This window comes from Phocoena phocoena, chromosome 6, assembly GCF_963924675.1.
Source record: "Phocoena phocoena chromosome 6, mPhoPho1.1, whole genome shotgun sequence".
NCBI lineage: Eukaryota > Metazoa > Chordata > Mammalia > Artiodactyla > Phocoenidae > Phocoena > Phocoena phocoena.
This window is the reverse complement of record NC_089224.1, coordinates 78542186-78558741: the sequence shown is the minus strand read 5'-3', so window position 1 is coordinate 78558741 and position 16556 is coordinate 78542186. Positions and strand designations below refer to the sequence as shown.

At 39.7% G+C, this 16556-nt stretch overlaps 1 protein-coding gene across 1 annotated transcript in view; it reads right to left on the bottom strand.

Moving 5' to 3' along the window:
- Window positions 1–16556, bottom strand: part of LOC136125082 (phospholipid-transporting ATPase FetA-like) — a 107519-nt gene that overhangs the window by 44883 nt on the left and 46080 nt on the right. Inside the window, exons 4-10 of the mRNA XM_065879910.1 lie at window positions 11533–11591; window positions 7424–7537; window positions 6496–6594; window positions 4819–4880; window positions 1936–2008; window positions 1500–1570; window positions 420–502 (exon numbers count right to left, since the gene is read on the bottom strand). Coding sequence (XP_065735982.1) covers window positions 420–502; window positions 1500–1570; window positions 1936–2008; window positions 4819–4880; window positions 6496–6594; window positions 7424–7537; window positions 11533–11591 — 561 coding nt within the window. The remainder of the gene's footprint in view (window positions 1–419; window positions 503–1499; window positions 1571–1935; window positions 2009–4818; window positions 4881–6495; window positions 6595–7423; window positions 7538–11532; window positions 11592–16556) is intronic.

The following is a 16556-nucleotide window of genomic DNA, read 5'->3' as shown; positions in this document are numbered from 1 at the left end:
CTAGTATTTGTTTCAAAATGGAAATAATTTGACTTTTTCATGATTAGTAAAGTAAAATACATTGTAAATACATATACAACATTGTAAATACATATACAACATTAAAAGGAGAAAGTAAAATTCACCCACTGCCTCGAAATAAGCACAATTAAACTTCTGTAGTACATCCTTCCAAGTTTTTTTCTATACATGTACTCATAAACATACATATGTTTCCAAAAACAGGTTTATGTTACATATACTATGCATAGTGTATTGCAATCTTTTTCATTTATTAATATGTTGTGATATTTTTCCATGTGAATAAATATCAACTTGCACATCGTTTTTAATATAGAATTCACTGTATGGATGTACCACACTTTAACCAGACATCTACTAATAAAAATTGGGGTTGGCAAACCTATTTCCTAACTCACCATCAAAGGCAGATAGTAGCTTCAGGTTATCTTCCATCTCACTGGTAACTGAGATGGCTTGCTTCACTTTCAAGTTGGTTTCACTAGAGTAAAAAATGCACATACATAACAGCATCACAGGTCCAATTTCTCCAATTTTAGAAACCAGTTGTTACCAATAGAGCTTGGGCTATAGGCTTGAGCCGTGAGAGTCACTCCCACTGTTATCCTCTCTCAAGAAAAGTATTGAGGTGGGATGGTTCTACAGGGAAGCTGAGTATTAGCCCACTTGTTCCCCTCTCTCCCTGAAACACACATCAACTACTTTAACCAACCTATGAGATCTTGTGGGTCAGATGCTCTAGAAAAGCTGAAGAAACATCACAAGACAACCTGGAGGGGGTACCTGCTCCCTTCAAGAATAAGGAGCAGGTCCTGCTAGGAATGTGCATATACCTCCAAGTAAACATACTCCTCATCTCATAAATATTTACAGGATCCATGAAGGGATCCCACTTAACCATTTGCTGATACAAGAATGCACAGAGACAGAAGTAAAAAAGAAGCCACATTTCAAAAAGTTTGTGGGCACCAAGAGGAATAGTTGTAAGGACGCAGATCGATACAAAACTCCACAGGACAAGCTCTCTGAAGATGGCCTCTATACTCCAAAGATCTTAGCTTTTGCACGTTAATGAATTTCTACCTTAAGTCCTTTCTAGAACATGGTTTATCAGTACATAATTACCTCCATATTCATTCCCCCCCTGGAAACTTTGGAACTATATTCTGAAATTTTACAGTTCTGTTAACGTCTTTCCTACCACTCAGCATTACTGAATATAGATAGACAGAATGTCTCCAGTTTAGAGATGGAGAATACGGAGTTTATTTGCCCAGATTCTGCACCAGTGGATGCTAAATTATTGCTGTCAAGAGCTCAGCCTTAGACTTGAGGTCCCAAGAGTCTGGCCTCCTATCTTATCTAGATATTTCTAGCCTCTTTTAGCACTTCATTCTCTGCATCCTGTTCTCCCTCAGTGAGAAATCACTCTAAGCTGGCTCAACCGTCTTAATGGATTATCAGGAGGAAACACTCACCCGTCCAGTTCTGCTGTTTCTATATATGTCAGACTGTAGGGCTCACTGCTAGAGAGTAATAGTATATCAGCCTGTGGTCAGAAAAGTCAGAGAAGATAAGGAAGGCAGGAAGGCAGACTTTTAACATTACAGTGTAACAAAAGCAATTACCTCAGGAACAGATGTTCATCTTAAGAATATTATAGACATTTGGTTTACTTTCTTTGTCTAGGACCCATCACTGCTACCACACACCCCCTCTCCAAAAACTAGTCATGTTTTACCTGTAGCTATGGTGAGAAATGGACAAGAACAAACTTCTTACCACAGGAGATGTTGATCTCTGGATGCAAAGTGAGGAAGGTGAAGGTCACCAAAAGGAGTGGTCACAGAAGTTGCTAAAAGGGTCCCTATTCAAGCCAAAAGAGAAAAAGCCACAGCCCAAAGAGGTACTCACCGTGACAACCTGATTATTTTCTAGTTTTATTATATCTCCCACTTGGACATTCATCCATTTGTCTGTCACTATCCTGCAAGAAAGTGAGCCTTGAATGCCTGCATGCCTGCTCTGAGAATTTCCCCACAGCCCTGTTTTGACAATCAAGAAGAAAAAAAAAAAAGCTGAGATGAACTCAAGGCTCAAAGGAGGACCAAACTGGGTTTGTGATACTCCTTGCTACAATCAAGAATGGGGCCCATTTCTCTTGACTTAAGACTATAAGAGTTTTCTAAAACTCTATAAAGGTATATGTAGACATACATGCACATAATTTTTCTTTAAATAAAAGCAATATATGCATATGGTGAAAAAAAAACATTTCAAATAATTAAGAAGTATGTAAGGACTTCCCTGCTGGCGCAGTGGTTAAGAATCCGCCTGCCAATGCAGGGGACACAGGTTCGAGCCCTGGTCCGGGAAGATCCCACATGCTGCGGAGCAACTAAGCCCATGCGCCACAACTACTGAACCTGCGCTCTAGAGCCCGTGAGCCACAACTACTGAAGCCCACGTGCCTAGAGCTCGTGCTCCACAACAAGAGAAGCCACCGCAATTAGAAGCCCACACACCACAACGAAGAGTAGCCCCCGCTCACCGCAACTAGAGAAAGCCCGTGCACAGCAACAAAGACCCAATGCAGCCAAGAGTAAATTAAAAAAAAAAAAAAAGAAGTATGTAAAAGGAAAAAGTAAAGTCTCTTCTCTCCCCAAATTTTAGTTTTCCTTCCCCCAAGGTAGCCACTGTGAGTAATTTTTTGCATTTCTTTAGAGAAAATATCAATCCATATAATCCCATACAAGATAAACATTTAAAAATTACATAATAGACACATATTTTCTGCACTTTGCATTTTTTATTTAATAATATATCTGGGAGAACACTTATAGAAGATGTGGCTCATTCCTCTTGATAGCTAAAAAATGTGGCTTTTAACTAAAGATGTGCATGTAGCCAGAATTACTGAGAAATTAAGATGACAGAAATCACAACTTGAAAAACAAATTTTTTTCAATAGTAGCTTTGCTCAAACTCATGTGCTCTAGAAAAAGAAAGCCACTTTTTGGAATATAGACAACTCACCTCAAGTGTTACATCAGTCAAACATTCACTGGCTTACAAAGTCTAACCACTAGGGACCTGCTTGTGAACTCCTACTCTAAAACCACTCTATGACAAATTCTTCTCTAATAATCTTATAAAATCCAAGTGCTCAAGCTCCTTGGGAAGTTCATTTGACTAAATTCATTTGGTAACTCCCTAGCCTTGCAAATTTCTTATACACTCAGTTTTATCTTTTCTTTCTATTTCTATTACCTTCCTTTCTTTTTTAATTTTCTTTTTAATCACAACTGACTTTTTTGGTGGTATCTTATGGGAGGCTTCAGCAGACCAAAACACTTAGGGAAATAATCCACCATGAGTAAGAATCAGCAGACACAATAAATAACAGAATCAGATGCCCAAGCATGTCACATAATAGAATCATATGATTACAACTACAGCTGCTGGTATATATACAATGAAATACTATTCAGCCATAAAAAAGAATTAAATTTTTTCATTTGCAACAAGGATGGACTTGGAGGGTATTATGCTAAGTGAAATAAGTCAGACAGAGAAAGACAAATACTGTATGATATCACTTATATGTGGAATCTAAAAAATACAACAAACTAGTGAATATAAAAAAAAAGAAACAAACACACAGATAAAGAACAAACTAGTGGTTACCAGTGGGGAGAGGCAATATATAGGGGTAGGGGATTAAGAGGTACAAACTATTACGTATAAAATAAGCTACAAGGATATATTGTACAACATGGGGAATATAGACAATATTTTATAATAACTATAAATGGAGTATAACCTTTAAAAACTGTGAATCACTATATTGTACACCTGTAACTTGTATAATGTTGAACATCAACTATACTGCAATTAAAAAATATGTTTTTAAAATACAGCTCCTGGGTATTCTGTAAGGTCACCATGAAAAAAGACCGGACCTCAATCTTGAATTCTTTCAGATTTGTACTTCTTTGCAATCATGATTCTGCAAACACTGGTCACTTTTCCTTTCATACAATCTCTATTTGTTGAGTTCTTTCCCATCCCTTAAGGCCCAGCACAAATATCACCTCTTCCAGAAAGTCTTCCTTGATTCCTTTAGCCAGCTATGAGTTGCTCATTTTTATGAATTCCTATGATAATTTTTTGTACCTCTTATGATAATCTTCACATTTTGCCTTATATAGAAATCATGCCTGTCTCCCTCTATTCCTGCCAAAGGTAAATTGCTCAAATTTTGCAGGAACCCACAAAAAATACAAACATTGACCCAATACTTTAGATAGGTATGACCAAACACTACAGCAATGGAGTCAACACCAATATTTTCTTTAGATTGCTAACAAAAAGATGTCCTAACCAAAGGCTACAGTAGAATGGTCAATAAGCCATGTAGAGTCGATTGATGTTCTAAAGACAGGTGTCTCCATGCTGACCACTGTACTAGTAATAACCACTTGCACATTAATACCATGTCATAATTTATTAATTGCTTTAATATATATTATTTTGTTTTCATTTTCATAAGCATCCTCTAAGGTAGAGAATATTATCTTCACTTTATAGATGAGAAATATGAGGCCCAGAGAGGTCTGAGGTCACATAGGAAATTCAGGGCATACTAGATCTAGAAACAAGTTCTTCTTATGTCCAACCTGAGGCTCTTTTCACTGTCCTGAATCACTTTTGCAAAGCACCCAGCGCATCAAGTTTTAGCAAGGCCAATCCTCTCCCAGAGTCGGTCCAACCTAAACTGGCTTCCCTAGGACTTACCTGCCATCCATCAGCAGCAGAACAGAACGACTGTTGACTTGATTGTCGTTTTGGTGCCTTTTCTAAAATTATATAAGAAAAAGTTCAGGAAATAGACATAAAGCAAACTGCATGTAGAAGGTTAATATTTTGAAGTATTATTCAATGTAGTTCCCCTTTTTTGTAATTCTCCCTCAGCCCCCTCCTTCACCCTCCCAACCCCAAGTCCTTCTACCATGAAAACCAGGCCAAGAAGCTGATTGTCTCTGAGAAGCTGGGGATGGAGGTCAGAAAAAGAACCAAGAGAGAAGAAAGAGACAAAATCTTGGCTTTAATATCAAGAGCCAAAGCCTGGGGTAATGAGAACAAACAACTTACGTCAAAAGCCACAGAGGAGAGAATGCAAAATGAGGGGTAGGACTAGAACCTTATACACCTTGGTAGGTGCAGGGAAGTTAAGTATTCACAAGCATGCAGCTACCTTCACCCCCAACCACATTCAGCATAAGAAGCCTCTACCATGGACGCAGTGAGGAAAGAAGAATAGAGGTCCATTCAAAGACCAAATAAGAAGGTGACAAATAAGGGTATGTCCTGATGCTACGACTCACACAAATTCCCTCCTTCCAGTTGAGGTTACTCCCTGCGAAAAGGGTAGGACTGGGAAGAGGGCAGAAAGAATCCTGAATTTGTCGGTTTATCCTAAAGAGACTGAGTTCTAAACCAGAAGTAACTAGGTGGGTTATCCTGAATTGGCAAGTTTACTTTTCAGCTTTCATTAAAAAGGGTTGAGATGGTGAAGTGCTGGTTATGAGCTAGATTGAGTTTAGTTACAGAAAATTAAGTTATATTTTTGCACACCTGAGTTGTGACTGAAATTTCAACCACTATATGTGCTAATTCTGGTTTTAAAGAGTTACAGAGTTAGAGCTGGAGAAACACCCTGCTCTCAAACTTTGGTATAAAAATCTATCCTGTCAAAATCAGAAGGACTCTCTTAGGGAAGCTTCAAGCAGGTCAACAGGATGGACTTCCCAAATCCCACTAGTAGGCGTAGTGCTGGTTCCTCACCCTCACCCTTCCTTGCTGGGCCTGCTGTAAAGAAGCAAAGAGGAAGCCATGCAGCACTCACTGAAAGCCAGTTTCTCCCTCCAAGGCCAGGAAAGGAGTCAGCCTCCGTTATGTCATGATCTTTCTAAAACCAGAGGGTTGCTAGCTATGTGTACCTGATAGAACTGAAAGTTGGAAAGGGAAATAAGGGAGAGTTGGAGAGGAGAAGAGCAATGTGGAAAGGGGAGATAAGAGCAGGAGAAAGCAGGGGGGACAGAGGGAAGAGGGAAGAGGAATATAAAAATGGGAGAAGGGTGAATGGAGAAAGGATGAGAGCAAACCTAGAGAGAGCTAACTGAAGGAAGAGGTGGGTTATTAAAAAGGAGATGGAAGGAAACCTGGAAAAAGGTGGCAGTAGGAAGAAAGAGAAAGGCCTTGCATTACCCCTTTCTGGCCATGTATGGCTCACCAATCTTGGGCTTAAGGGAATTTCATATTCCTCTGGGATGGATAAGGACATAGGGAAAGGAAACACCTCTTTCCTTTCAGTGCTTCTTCCTAGCAAAAGGTAGTCCTGGGGAGTCCTTCTTGCCCCCCACAGCCTGACTAGGTACAGTGAGAGACTAGAGGCCCAGGAAGCCACTTCACCACGTCGTCGATGGCATCTTTCACTGCTGTTATGGACAGCACCACCATCAGGGGTACCACAGTTGTGTACCATGCCAAGGAGGAGATCTGGGGAATCAACTGAAAGAGGGACGGGGAGAGAAACTTGGGTCAAAAAACTTAAAGGACAGTGTATTCCCTCCCAATCCCCACCCCACCACCATTTCCCCCTCCCTAGATTTATAATAAATTCAACTATCCTAGTTGCTTTCCATTGTTGTAGCCTCCAGACAACCACCCAAAAATCAGGAAACACCTCTTAAGAAAGGATTAAAGAAGAGGAGATGGTAAATTGCTATGTATCTGTCCTGAACTCTAATACTCTAATGGCAAAGAGCCATTTCTCCTCTGATAATGAAGGTGCTGGGGGTAGGGCTGTAAGAGTGGACACAGGAAAACCACATAACCTCCCATGCCCCTCCAGCACAAGGGGAAATGAGATGATCCGTCTCTCTCTCCCAACTTGTACCTACCCTGTGCTCTGCTTCCTTGCCCTGTGCTTGTGTTCTAAACCATTCTCCTCCCTCAGCACTCCCGTGTGTTAACTTTCTGTCAGGGAGGCTGGGACAAGAAGGAGGAATGGGATGGCAGCTGAGGTTGGGGTGAAGAGTCAAGTCTGTGGCCTTTTATGGTTAAGCTGAACTGTGGCCATGCAGCCATGATGAGGGAGCACCCCTTTACTCGGGACTTGGCGACCTTGTCCCCTTCCTCTTGTAGAGGCTTGTTTCACCCTGGCTAATCCTGACCACAGCTACTCTAGGAGACTGGCCTGAGACTCCAGCCATCCATTTGCCTGTTATCTAAAGAGAGAAGACATCTCTCAGTTTAAGGAGAAGAAGGACTGATTACATAACCTAACCCCAGAGAGGCTGATAAAATACTTTGTGGAAAAGGCCCTAAAAGGCAATACCTGTAGGAAAAGCAAAAAGAGGAAATATGCATTTGCAAGTCTCTGGAACTGTTCAAACAGGTTCATAGGCAAGAAGTTAAAGGCATTATATTTTGAGGTCTTGATGCTATTGTTCTGTGAGTAAAAGAACACAAGCACAATTAGACGAATGAAAGACCCCACCTCCCAGTCTTAACAAAAAGGACCAAGACCACTTCATAAAACAGGAAAAAGCCACAGCTTCCCAACATAGTGGGAGAAGGAGGGAAGAAGTGTTTTTCTCCCAACCCCCTTTTCTTTGAGGCCTAGAGAGGACTAGAGTATGCAAAGTTGGCAGAGCTGATCAATATGGGACATTTTTAGGAGGGGCAGGATTTATTTATGCCCTGAATAGAATTCTTTGTTTATTGATGCCATTGATAATAATGATGATAATAAAGTCAACAATAAAAACGTACACTTATTGAATAGTTACTATGTGTAAGGCACTATTCTAAGCATTTTATATGGAGCAACTTATTTAATTCTCACAACCACCATATGAAGGGAGTAATATACTACCAACTTTTGAGGATGCAGAAATTGAGGCACTGAGGTTAATTTATTTGCCCAAGACCACACAGTTACTTGCAGAGTTGAGATTGTGCTGTCCCTTGAGCCCCAGTTCACTTGTACAGCCATCCAAATGCTTTTTTTTCTTAGAATCAGAAATCTTTCAGTTTCATCTTACCCTATGACCCAAGGTCCTTCTCAGCCCTAAACAGCAGGCAAGTTTGCCATTTGTGTTAGCTCTACTCAGAGCTCTCTAATGAAGCTTTTCTTAGCCTGGCAAACCCACTTTGTTGTGCCTTTACATGTTGCTTTCAATGCTGAAGGATATCAGATGCCAAAAGCAAATTACTGTCTTTCAACCTTAGCCCACTGAAGGTTCCTACACTGGTTGCTGTCAGCATTGGAGACTCACTTGCCCCTTAAGTGTCCTGACAGAGGTCTGAATAGTTTTGGCCTACATCTAAGCTATTATTTTGCTGAGTGAAAATGGGAACTTGCTACCTCTTCAATCCTGATCTCAAGATGTTGACAAGACCATCTTACTTTCTACTTTGGGGTCTTCAGTCGTTTGACCTAAGATGTGAGAGTTTGAATCTAAGAGCTCAAGAAAAGTGGAAGAATGAGACCAAATAATCCCCTAAGGACAGGGCTTCTCCCCCACCGTCTCCATCTATAGGGCTTGATGAAAGAATAAACCCACCTGCAGTCCTGAAATACAGATACTGCTCAAGTATGAAGAATCTCTTGCTGGGTCCTACCTTGGGAAGACATCTGAACTCTTCTGTCAGGGAACCAACATCATTCTGTACTAAGGCTAAAACTTGCCTTGGAAGGCTAGATAGGCTACTCAGCCAAGCCTTGCCTAAGGTCTATTTCCCTAGGGAAGGGAAGCTGGTCAAACATTTTAGCACTTAGGAGTTTAAAGATCCAAGTTAAACCTAGGATTTCCTTCGTGTTTCTCCATGATTTTCCAATTAATGATCAATCAAACACTATACATTTCTCAAGGTTTGCTCTGTTCACAGCTCTATTATGGGCTATACTAGTAGAGGCTGAAAAAGAGTTAAACAAGATCTATCCTGGAGAGCTCACAGGTATGTCTTGAAAGGAGTTCTAACTAAATGACCTCTAAGGTCCTTTCTAGCTCTGAGAGTAGGTTATTCTAACATAGAAATAGTTTTCTTTGATCATAAGATACTCTGAATTTCTTGGTGTCTAAGTCCAGACGACTCTGATACTTGGATCCAAAGTTCTTTTGATCTTTTGCCTTACTGAAGCAGCTGGCTTTCATTACTGATTTTCCATTTGATTTTATAGTTAATGTATTTCAGGTTTCTATTCATTTGGGTAGCATTTGTTTAGAAAACAAAGACAAAAGCTATCCCGATTCTGTCTCAAGATAAACATAGCAGTACTTCTTTACTAACCTGGCAACTAGAGTGTTTTGTTCTACTCTTAAATGTCAAACCAGAAGCAATATCTCAAGAATGTAGAACATCTGCTTAACTATGAAATTCCTCAGTGTTTGGTTCTTTTGGCATGATAGAGGTGGCAGATTTTGGTTTGGGCTATTTATTTATTTGGGCAGGGGTACCTGTTTGACTGCTAAAGCGGGGTATAGAGAACAGAAGGCCAAGTATATAATGAGAATCAGTAGTTAGGGGATTGAGAAGAGGAAAAGGAATAGGAATGGAAGTAATTAGAGAAATAGGATGAAAATGAGCAATGGATAGGCAGGGAAATGAAATGGTTGTTAAGTACATAATAGTCAAACCTGTTTATTTATTCATCAGCTATCCAGCAAATGTTTGTTGAATGCCATTTATGTGCCAAATATTGTGATGGGAACAGTAGTTACAGAGATGAGTGAAACTTGTACCCTTTTGTCAAGGGGTAATAGTTTCTTGATGAAAGAAAACTAACATTTTTTTTCCACAACCATATTTAACTCTAACAATCACCATGTATGGGGAACATTATTATGCTCTTCATATAGATGAGGGAACTGAAGAAAAGAAGGTAAATAATGTGCCTAAGGATACAAGGTTAATAAAGACTAGAGCTGTGTTCAAACTCAGGTCTGTCTGATGCCAAAACCTAGTTTTACTGCACCATAGAGCTTCTTATGTAGCTCTAGAAGGTAGAGAGGGGGAAACCTGTTCCCGTGGCCATATCCTAAATATTGTTATTATCCAGAGCCTCTCTAACTCAGAAATCATAAATATCCTACAGAGACTACAAATATGTATATCTATGTATATATATTATATACTTATAGCACTATATATATATCTACATGTGCACAAAGTAACATATATGTAAAAATTGCTTGTAATTATAAAAGATTGGAAACAATCCAATGTCAATTTAAAAGGAAATGGTTACATAAACTATGCTTAATCTGCCTAGGAAATACTATGCAGTTGAAAAAAGAAGGAAAAAGCTCTCATGAAATTATAATTATGAAAACATATCCAGGACATACTGATAAGGTTCAGAATAGTTTAAGAAAGTGGGAAAATGAGAATATATATTTGTATTTGCTTTATTTGCACAAAGAAGCACTGCTGAATACACAAGAAACTCATAAAAGTGGTTCCCTACAGGGAGCAGAGATGAGGGCAAGAATAGGGTGTTGGAGCATGACTTTTAAACATATATCTTTTTATGAGTTACTTATTTATAAATAAATTAAAAAGTGAAAAAAGAATCCAATAGAAAATGGGCAAAGATCATTAACAGTAGTTTCCATAAAAAGAAATACAAAAGGCTAATTAACAAGAAGAGATTATTGCTCTCACTCAAAATTAAGGAAAGATAGATAACAAAATGTCATTTTTCATCTAAGAGTCTGGCAAAGATAAAAAAGATTGATAATATCAAGTTTGGCAGGAATATGGAGAAGTGAGCAGTCTTTACTATAGGTAGAAATATAAATGGATATAATCTTTTTAGAGGGCAATCTGGCAATATGTATCAAAAATTTTAATGTGTTTTCCTTTTGACCCAGCCAATTCACTTCAAGGAAACTCTCATAATGTATATTCACACAAATGTGCTGAAGTATATGTAGTATAATGGTGTTCACTTAGGACCATTTATCATAGCAAAACACTGGGGAAATTTTTTTGGAGGGGACACCTGCATATAAATAGAGACATTTAAAATGATAATAAGAAACTGGTTGAATAAATTAAGGTATATTGATACTATGGAAAACTATGCTGCTATTAAATGAATTAGGAAGGTCTACACATATTGTCATAGAGAGATGTCTAAGTGAAAAAAGAAAGTTGTAGAACCATGCTTTCATTTGTGCAAGCTACAATATTTCTTTTCTAGAAGATATATATAAAACCCAAAATTTGAGACACATTCTCCCCTGAGTCTAGGTCACCGTATTAATTTGGTTTCTGGGCCCTCACTGTACCAGCCCTCATTGTATAGGAGCTTGAAAGAAAGTAGAACCTATGTTGTAGAATCTACATCTACAGAGAATTTCCTTCCTCACTGACAACGGGGATTATTAGAGGAAAATACCAGCCCTCTCCTGAAATAGCTAGAGACCTGATACTCACCGGATATCCGAACAGACAGTTAAATTCTCTGTTGTTGGCTTGCAGATACCTCTCTTGTTCTGAAAAAGAAGAGAGAAATGATCAGAAGGATGCCCCTCTGTAGATCAGCCTGGGATGCTGGCTGCTAATGAAGACTTCACTAGCTTCTCACACTTTCTCACTGAGGATATCTGCCCACAAATAGGATTTTGTCTCTCTATTCAGAGAATCAAGAAATACAATAAAAATAGAAACCCTAAAGTGTTTGTTGAAGCTTTCTAGAGGCAAGAGGACAAGTAACTTCTGAGGAGTTCTCCACCATTAATGCTTCTAGTAATCCTAGATTATGTTTCCACAGACAACAAGCTGGTGTGCACCAACATTACTGCCAAACACAGAAACCCAGTTCTCCTTCATAAGTTAATTACAGAGCCATAGTTTAAGATATCTGAGGTTCATTCCAAGGCAGCCTTTCCTAAACTTGCTTGACTAAATTTGAATTAATAAATAATTACTGAGCATCTACTGCACAGAAACCAGTGTGCTGGATGCTGTGGGGAGATAAAAAGATGAGTAAGGCAGAGTCCTGACTTCAAGGGACTTGCAATTTAGTGGAGTCAGCCTGATAACAACAACACATACAAAATCATCACATCAAAACACACAGGTGTTACAAACTATTACAAGTAGCCCATTATCATGTTATGAAAAGTATTAAAAATGTATATTATCAATAGATCTTTCTGTCCTGAATAAAACATTCCTATAGCCTCTTCGATTCTTCATTGGTTCAACAAGCATTTACTGAGTTCTTAGCAGGTGTCAGGCCCTGTGTTATGAACACTCACATACGAGTTTTTATGTGAACATGTTTTCATTTCTCTTGGGTATAAACATAGGAGTAGAATTGCTGGGTCATATGGTAACTCTAGTTTTAACATTTTGAGGAACTGCTGAAAAGGTTTTCACAGCAGTTGCACTATTTTACATTCTCACTGACAATGTATGAGAATTCCAATTTCTCCATATCCTTGCCAACACTTGTTATTGACTGTGTTTTTCATTTTAACCGTCTTAGTGGATATGAAGTAATATCTCATTGTGATTTTGATTTGCATGTTCATAATGACTAATGGTGACATTGAGTAACTTTTCATGTGTTTTATTGAACATTTATATACCTTCTTTTTTGATTTGTTTTTTTTTTTTTTTTTTTTTTTTTTTTTTTTTTTTTTTTTTTTGCGGTACGCGGTCCTCTCACTGTTGCGGCCTCTCCCGTTGCGGAGCACAGGCTCCGGACGTGCAGGCTCAGCGGCCATGGCCCACGGGCCCAGCCGCTCCACGGCATGTGGGATCTTCCCGGACCGGGGCGCGAACCCATGTCCCCTGCATCGGCAGGCGGACCCTCAACCACTGCGCCACCAGGGAAGCCCTGTTTTTTTTTTTTTAATGAGAAAGGAATTTTTAAATTAAGTAATTTTGGCTGTGTTCGGTCTTTGTTGCTGCCTGAGGTCTTTAGTTGCAGGGAGTGGGGTCTACTCTTTGTTGCAGTGCATGGGCTTCTCATTGCAGTAGCTTCTCCTGTTGTGGAGCACAGCCTCTATGTTCGCAGGCTTCAGTAGTTGCAGCACGTGGGCTCAGTAGTTGCGGCGCATGGGCTCTACGGTGTGCAGGCTTCAGTAGTTGTGGCGTGTGGGCTCAGTAGTTGTGGCTCGTGGGCTCTAGAGTGAAGGCTCAGTAGTTGTGGCACACAGACTCAGTTGCTCCGCGGCATGTGGGATCCTCCTGGACCAGGGCACGAACCCGTGTCCCCTGCATTGGCAGGAGGATTCTTAACCACTGCGCCACCGGGGAAGCCCCAAGATTAGAGTTTTGACTAGAGATGAACACAAATAAAATTTTATTCACTAAAATTCTGTGGATGGAGTGAAAGTGGGTTATTAGAAAAGGCAGAGCTACCTCCCATGGGAAGAACAGTCAGGTCTGGAAAATCACACTTCTTTCCTCAGGGGGCTAAGATGGTAGACTTCTGAAAGCTGAGGAAAGAGCCGATGATAAGACAGGGACTTTTATAGTTCTTCATGTAATTTCCTTTATTCCTCCTCTGGTTGTCAGCAAAAATGACTAAATATCATGAAATCAGCACAAGACTAAATTTCTTACAGAAAATATAAGGGGCCAAAGTCTGCACAATGGGCAGTGCTTGAAGTTCAGAGATTTGCACAAATTGTAGGAAAGGTGACACTGGGATGTTTACCTCCTTTTACTCAAGGATTTGAGTACACAGATTTGGAAATTACACCGATTAATCTGGAGAGAGTTGACCTTTTTGCACTATTAGTCCCCCATCCAGTAGCATACTACATCCCTGGAGGGAGACTGGGGTGACCCCAGGAAGCCATTTCTTTGTGTGTGGTGATCATGTCTGTACAATCAGCTTGCTAGCAATACATAAACAAGTGGCTATAAGTCTTCCCTGGGCTAGTTTACCACCCAGTTATGCAGCTTATAGTTTGTTCTCCTGGACTAGTGTATTTCTTTCTTCTTTCATTCTTGTGATTACTAGGATTAGCTGAATAAAGAGAGGGGAAGTTGAGATGGGACTGATAGGATGTTTTGTTTTGTACTCTGTTTTGACTAGTTAGTGGCTTATTTACAATCTGGTGATACAACAGCTTCTGCTAACCATTTTAATTTAGGTTATCCAAAGCAGTGGAACATGTATGGCTCAGATAATTTAGCTGTGTCTAGGATGTAGAGCTGCTGCATGGCCGATACTCTTTCTGCAGGGACTTTCTCAGGGGCCCAGATGGCTGCCTGATTAGGACAGAGTACCAGGATAGTACTGGTGTTTCGACTGACGTTGAGATTTCCAATCCACGAGCAGGCTACTTTTCTACTATGTTCATACTCAATTTGCTCAGGCATTGGTGAATAAAATCAGTCTCTCTCATGCCATTTGCCCCTCCAACCATACCCAACAGACCAGCACAGCCCCTCAGTTTATTCAAAAATATTATTTTATGCCTCTTGATAAAGTTCTAATATTTTCTTATTGAATTTCACATTTCTTATTAAATTTAATCCTAGATCTCACTAACTATTTTTTTAACTTAATAAAGGTCTAGCAGGTTTTCCCAGCAATTTATCTGGGTGCAACAGGCTATTCTCTCTCAGCCCAGCAACCCCAAGGGATACATGGAGTTGAGGCTCTGCAAAACAACTAAATGCATACGTCCCTCTTTGAGTTTAGGAGTAAAGTAAAGCAGGTAGATACCAAAGTTCAGAGCCTGAGCTGGTGGAGACAGATTGAGACTTCTAAGTGGGGGACGGCATTAACCAACACCTAGTTCTGGCTCTTTGATCCCCGACCTACTATGAAAGAAAAGGGAAGAAGAAGGAAAGTAGGATTTTCACCAGGGAGGGAAGAGCAACTGAAGACTAGAAAGTTGGTTTTCATAAGATGCCTCTAAAAAAAGGAAAAGCAGGAACAATGAGAAAAGTGGTTAAAACTTCAGTTTGCACAAGCATCTAGGAGAAGAAACTAAAAGTCTGAGAGAAAAAGAAGACAAGCTTAAGGAAAGAAGGTAGCAAGTCATGTTTGAGATAATAAAGGCAGAAAAAATTTTTGGATGAGATAATGAAAGATTAATTTAAGATTCCCTAGGGCTTGTGAATATTGTTGAGAAAAGACTGTGATGACCAAGTGTTTTCCCCATCACTTGTTAATTCAAAGTTTATTTCTGTTTGGCTGAAACAAGAGAGACAAAATGTGAATTATGGATGAGAGGTTAGAACTACAGAAGATTGAAAATTAGCTTAGACAAGGAGAGTCTAGGAGATGGTCTAGTTGAAGTAGTCATGGCTATGGAATTCAAGGGGACAAACACCTAGCTCTAACCTATGGTGACTGTGGAAAATGCATCCTTCATTGGGAACTAAGGGTTGAGTCTACAGCCTGTTCAGCGAAGACCTGGTTTCACAAGGACCTGTGCTGAGAGCTAGCCTGAGGGTGGTAAAAATCACTGAAATGAAAGGGTCAGACATCTTGGTGAAGCAAGGCAACTTGGTATTATAAAATGTGCAGTTGACTTAGAGTTAAAAACATGGCAGGCTTCCACAGTGGTTAAGAACATAGGAACTCGGGACTTCCCTGGTGGCACAGCGGCTAAGAATCTGCCCGCCAATGCAGGGAACATGGGTTCAAGCCCTGGACCGGGAAGATCCCACATGCCACGGAGCAACTAAGCTCGTGCACCACAACTACTGAGCCTGTGCTCTGGAGCCTGCGAGCCACAACTACTGAAGCCTGCACGCCTAGAGCCCGTGCTCTGCAACAAGGGAAGCCACTACAATGAGGAGCCTGCGCACCACAACGAAGAGTAGCTCCCGCTCACTGCCACTAGAAAAAGCCTGCGGGCAGCAACGAAGGCCCAACGCAGCCAAAAATCAATCAATAAATAAATTTATATTTAAAAAAAAAAGAACATAGGAACCATATTCAATATCTTGTAATAACCTATAATGGAAAAATAATCTGAAAAAATATATATAACTGAATCACTTTGCTGTATACCTGAAACTAACACAATATTGTAAATAAACTATATTTCAATTAAAAAAAAAAAGAACATGGACAATTGAGTCAGACTTCCAGAGTTCAAATCTCAACCTTTCACTCACCAGCTACATAGCCTTGAGGAAGTTACTTAACCTTTCTGAGACTCATTTTCTTCATCTGTAAAATGAATGATAATAATACCTACTCATAAAGTTATTGTGAGGATTAATAAATTGAGGCATGCAAAGCACTTAAGAACAATTCCCAATACATCAAAAAATGCTCAGAAAATTTTAGCAGTTCTAGACTGGGCTTTGTGACTAAACTGTTAAGTGACTTAGGGCAAGTCATTTTCCATCTCTGGGCTTTAGTTTCCTCATGTGTAAAACGGGATAGTAAAATCTACCTTATATGCTAATATGAGGGTTAAATGAGATGGCACTCATTAACTGTCTACATAATACCTGACACATCAAAAGTACTA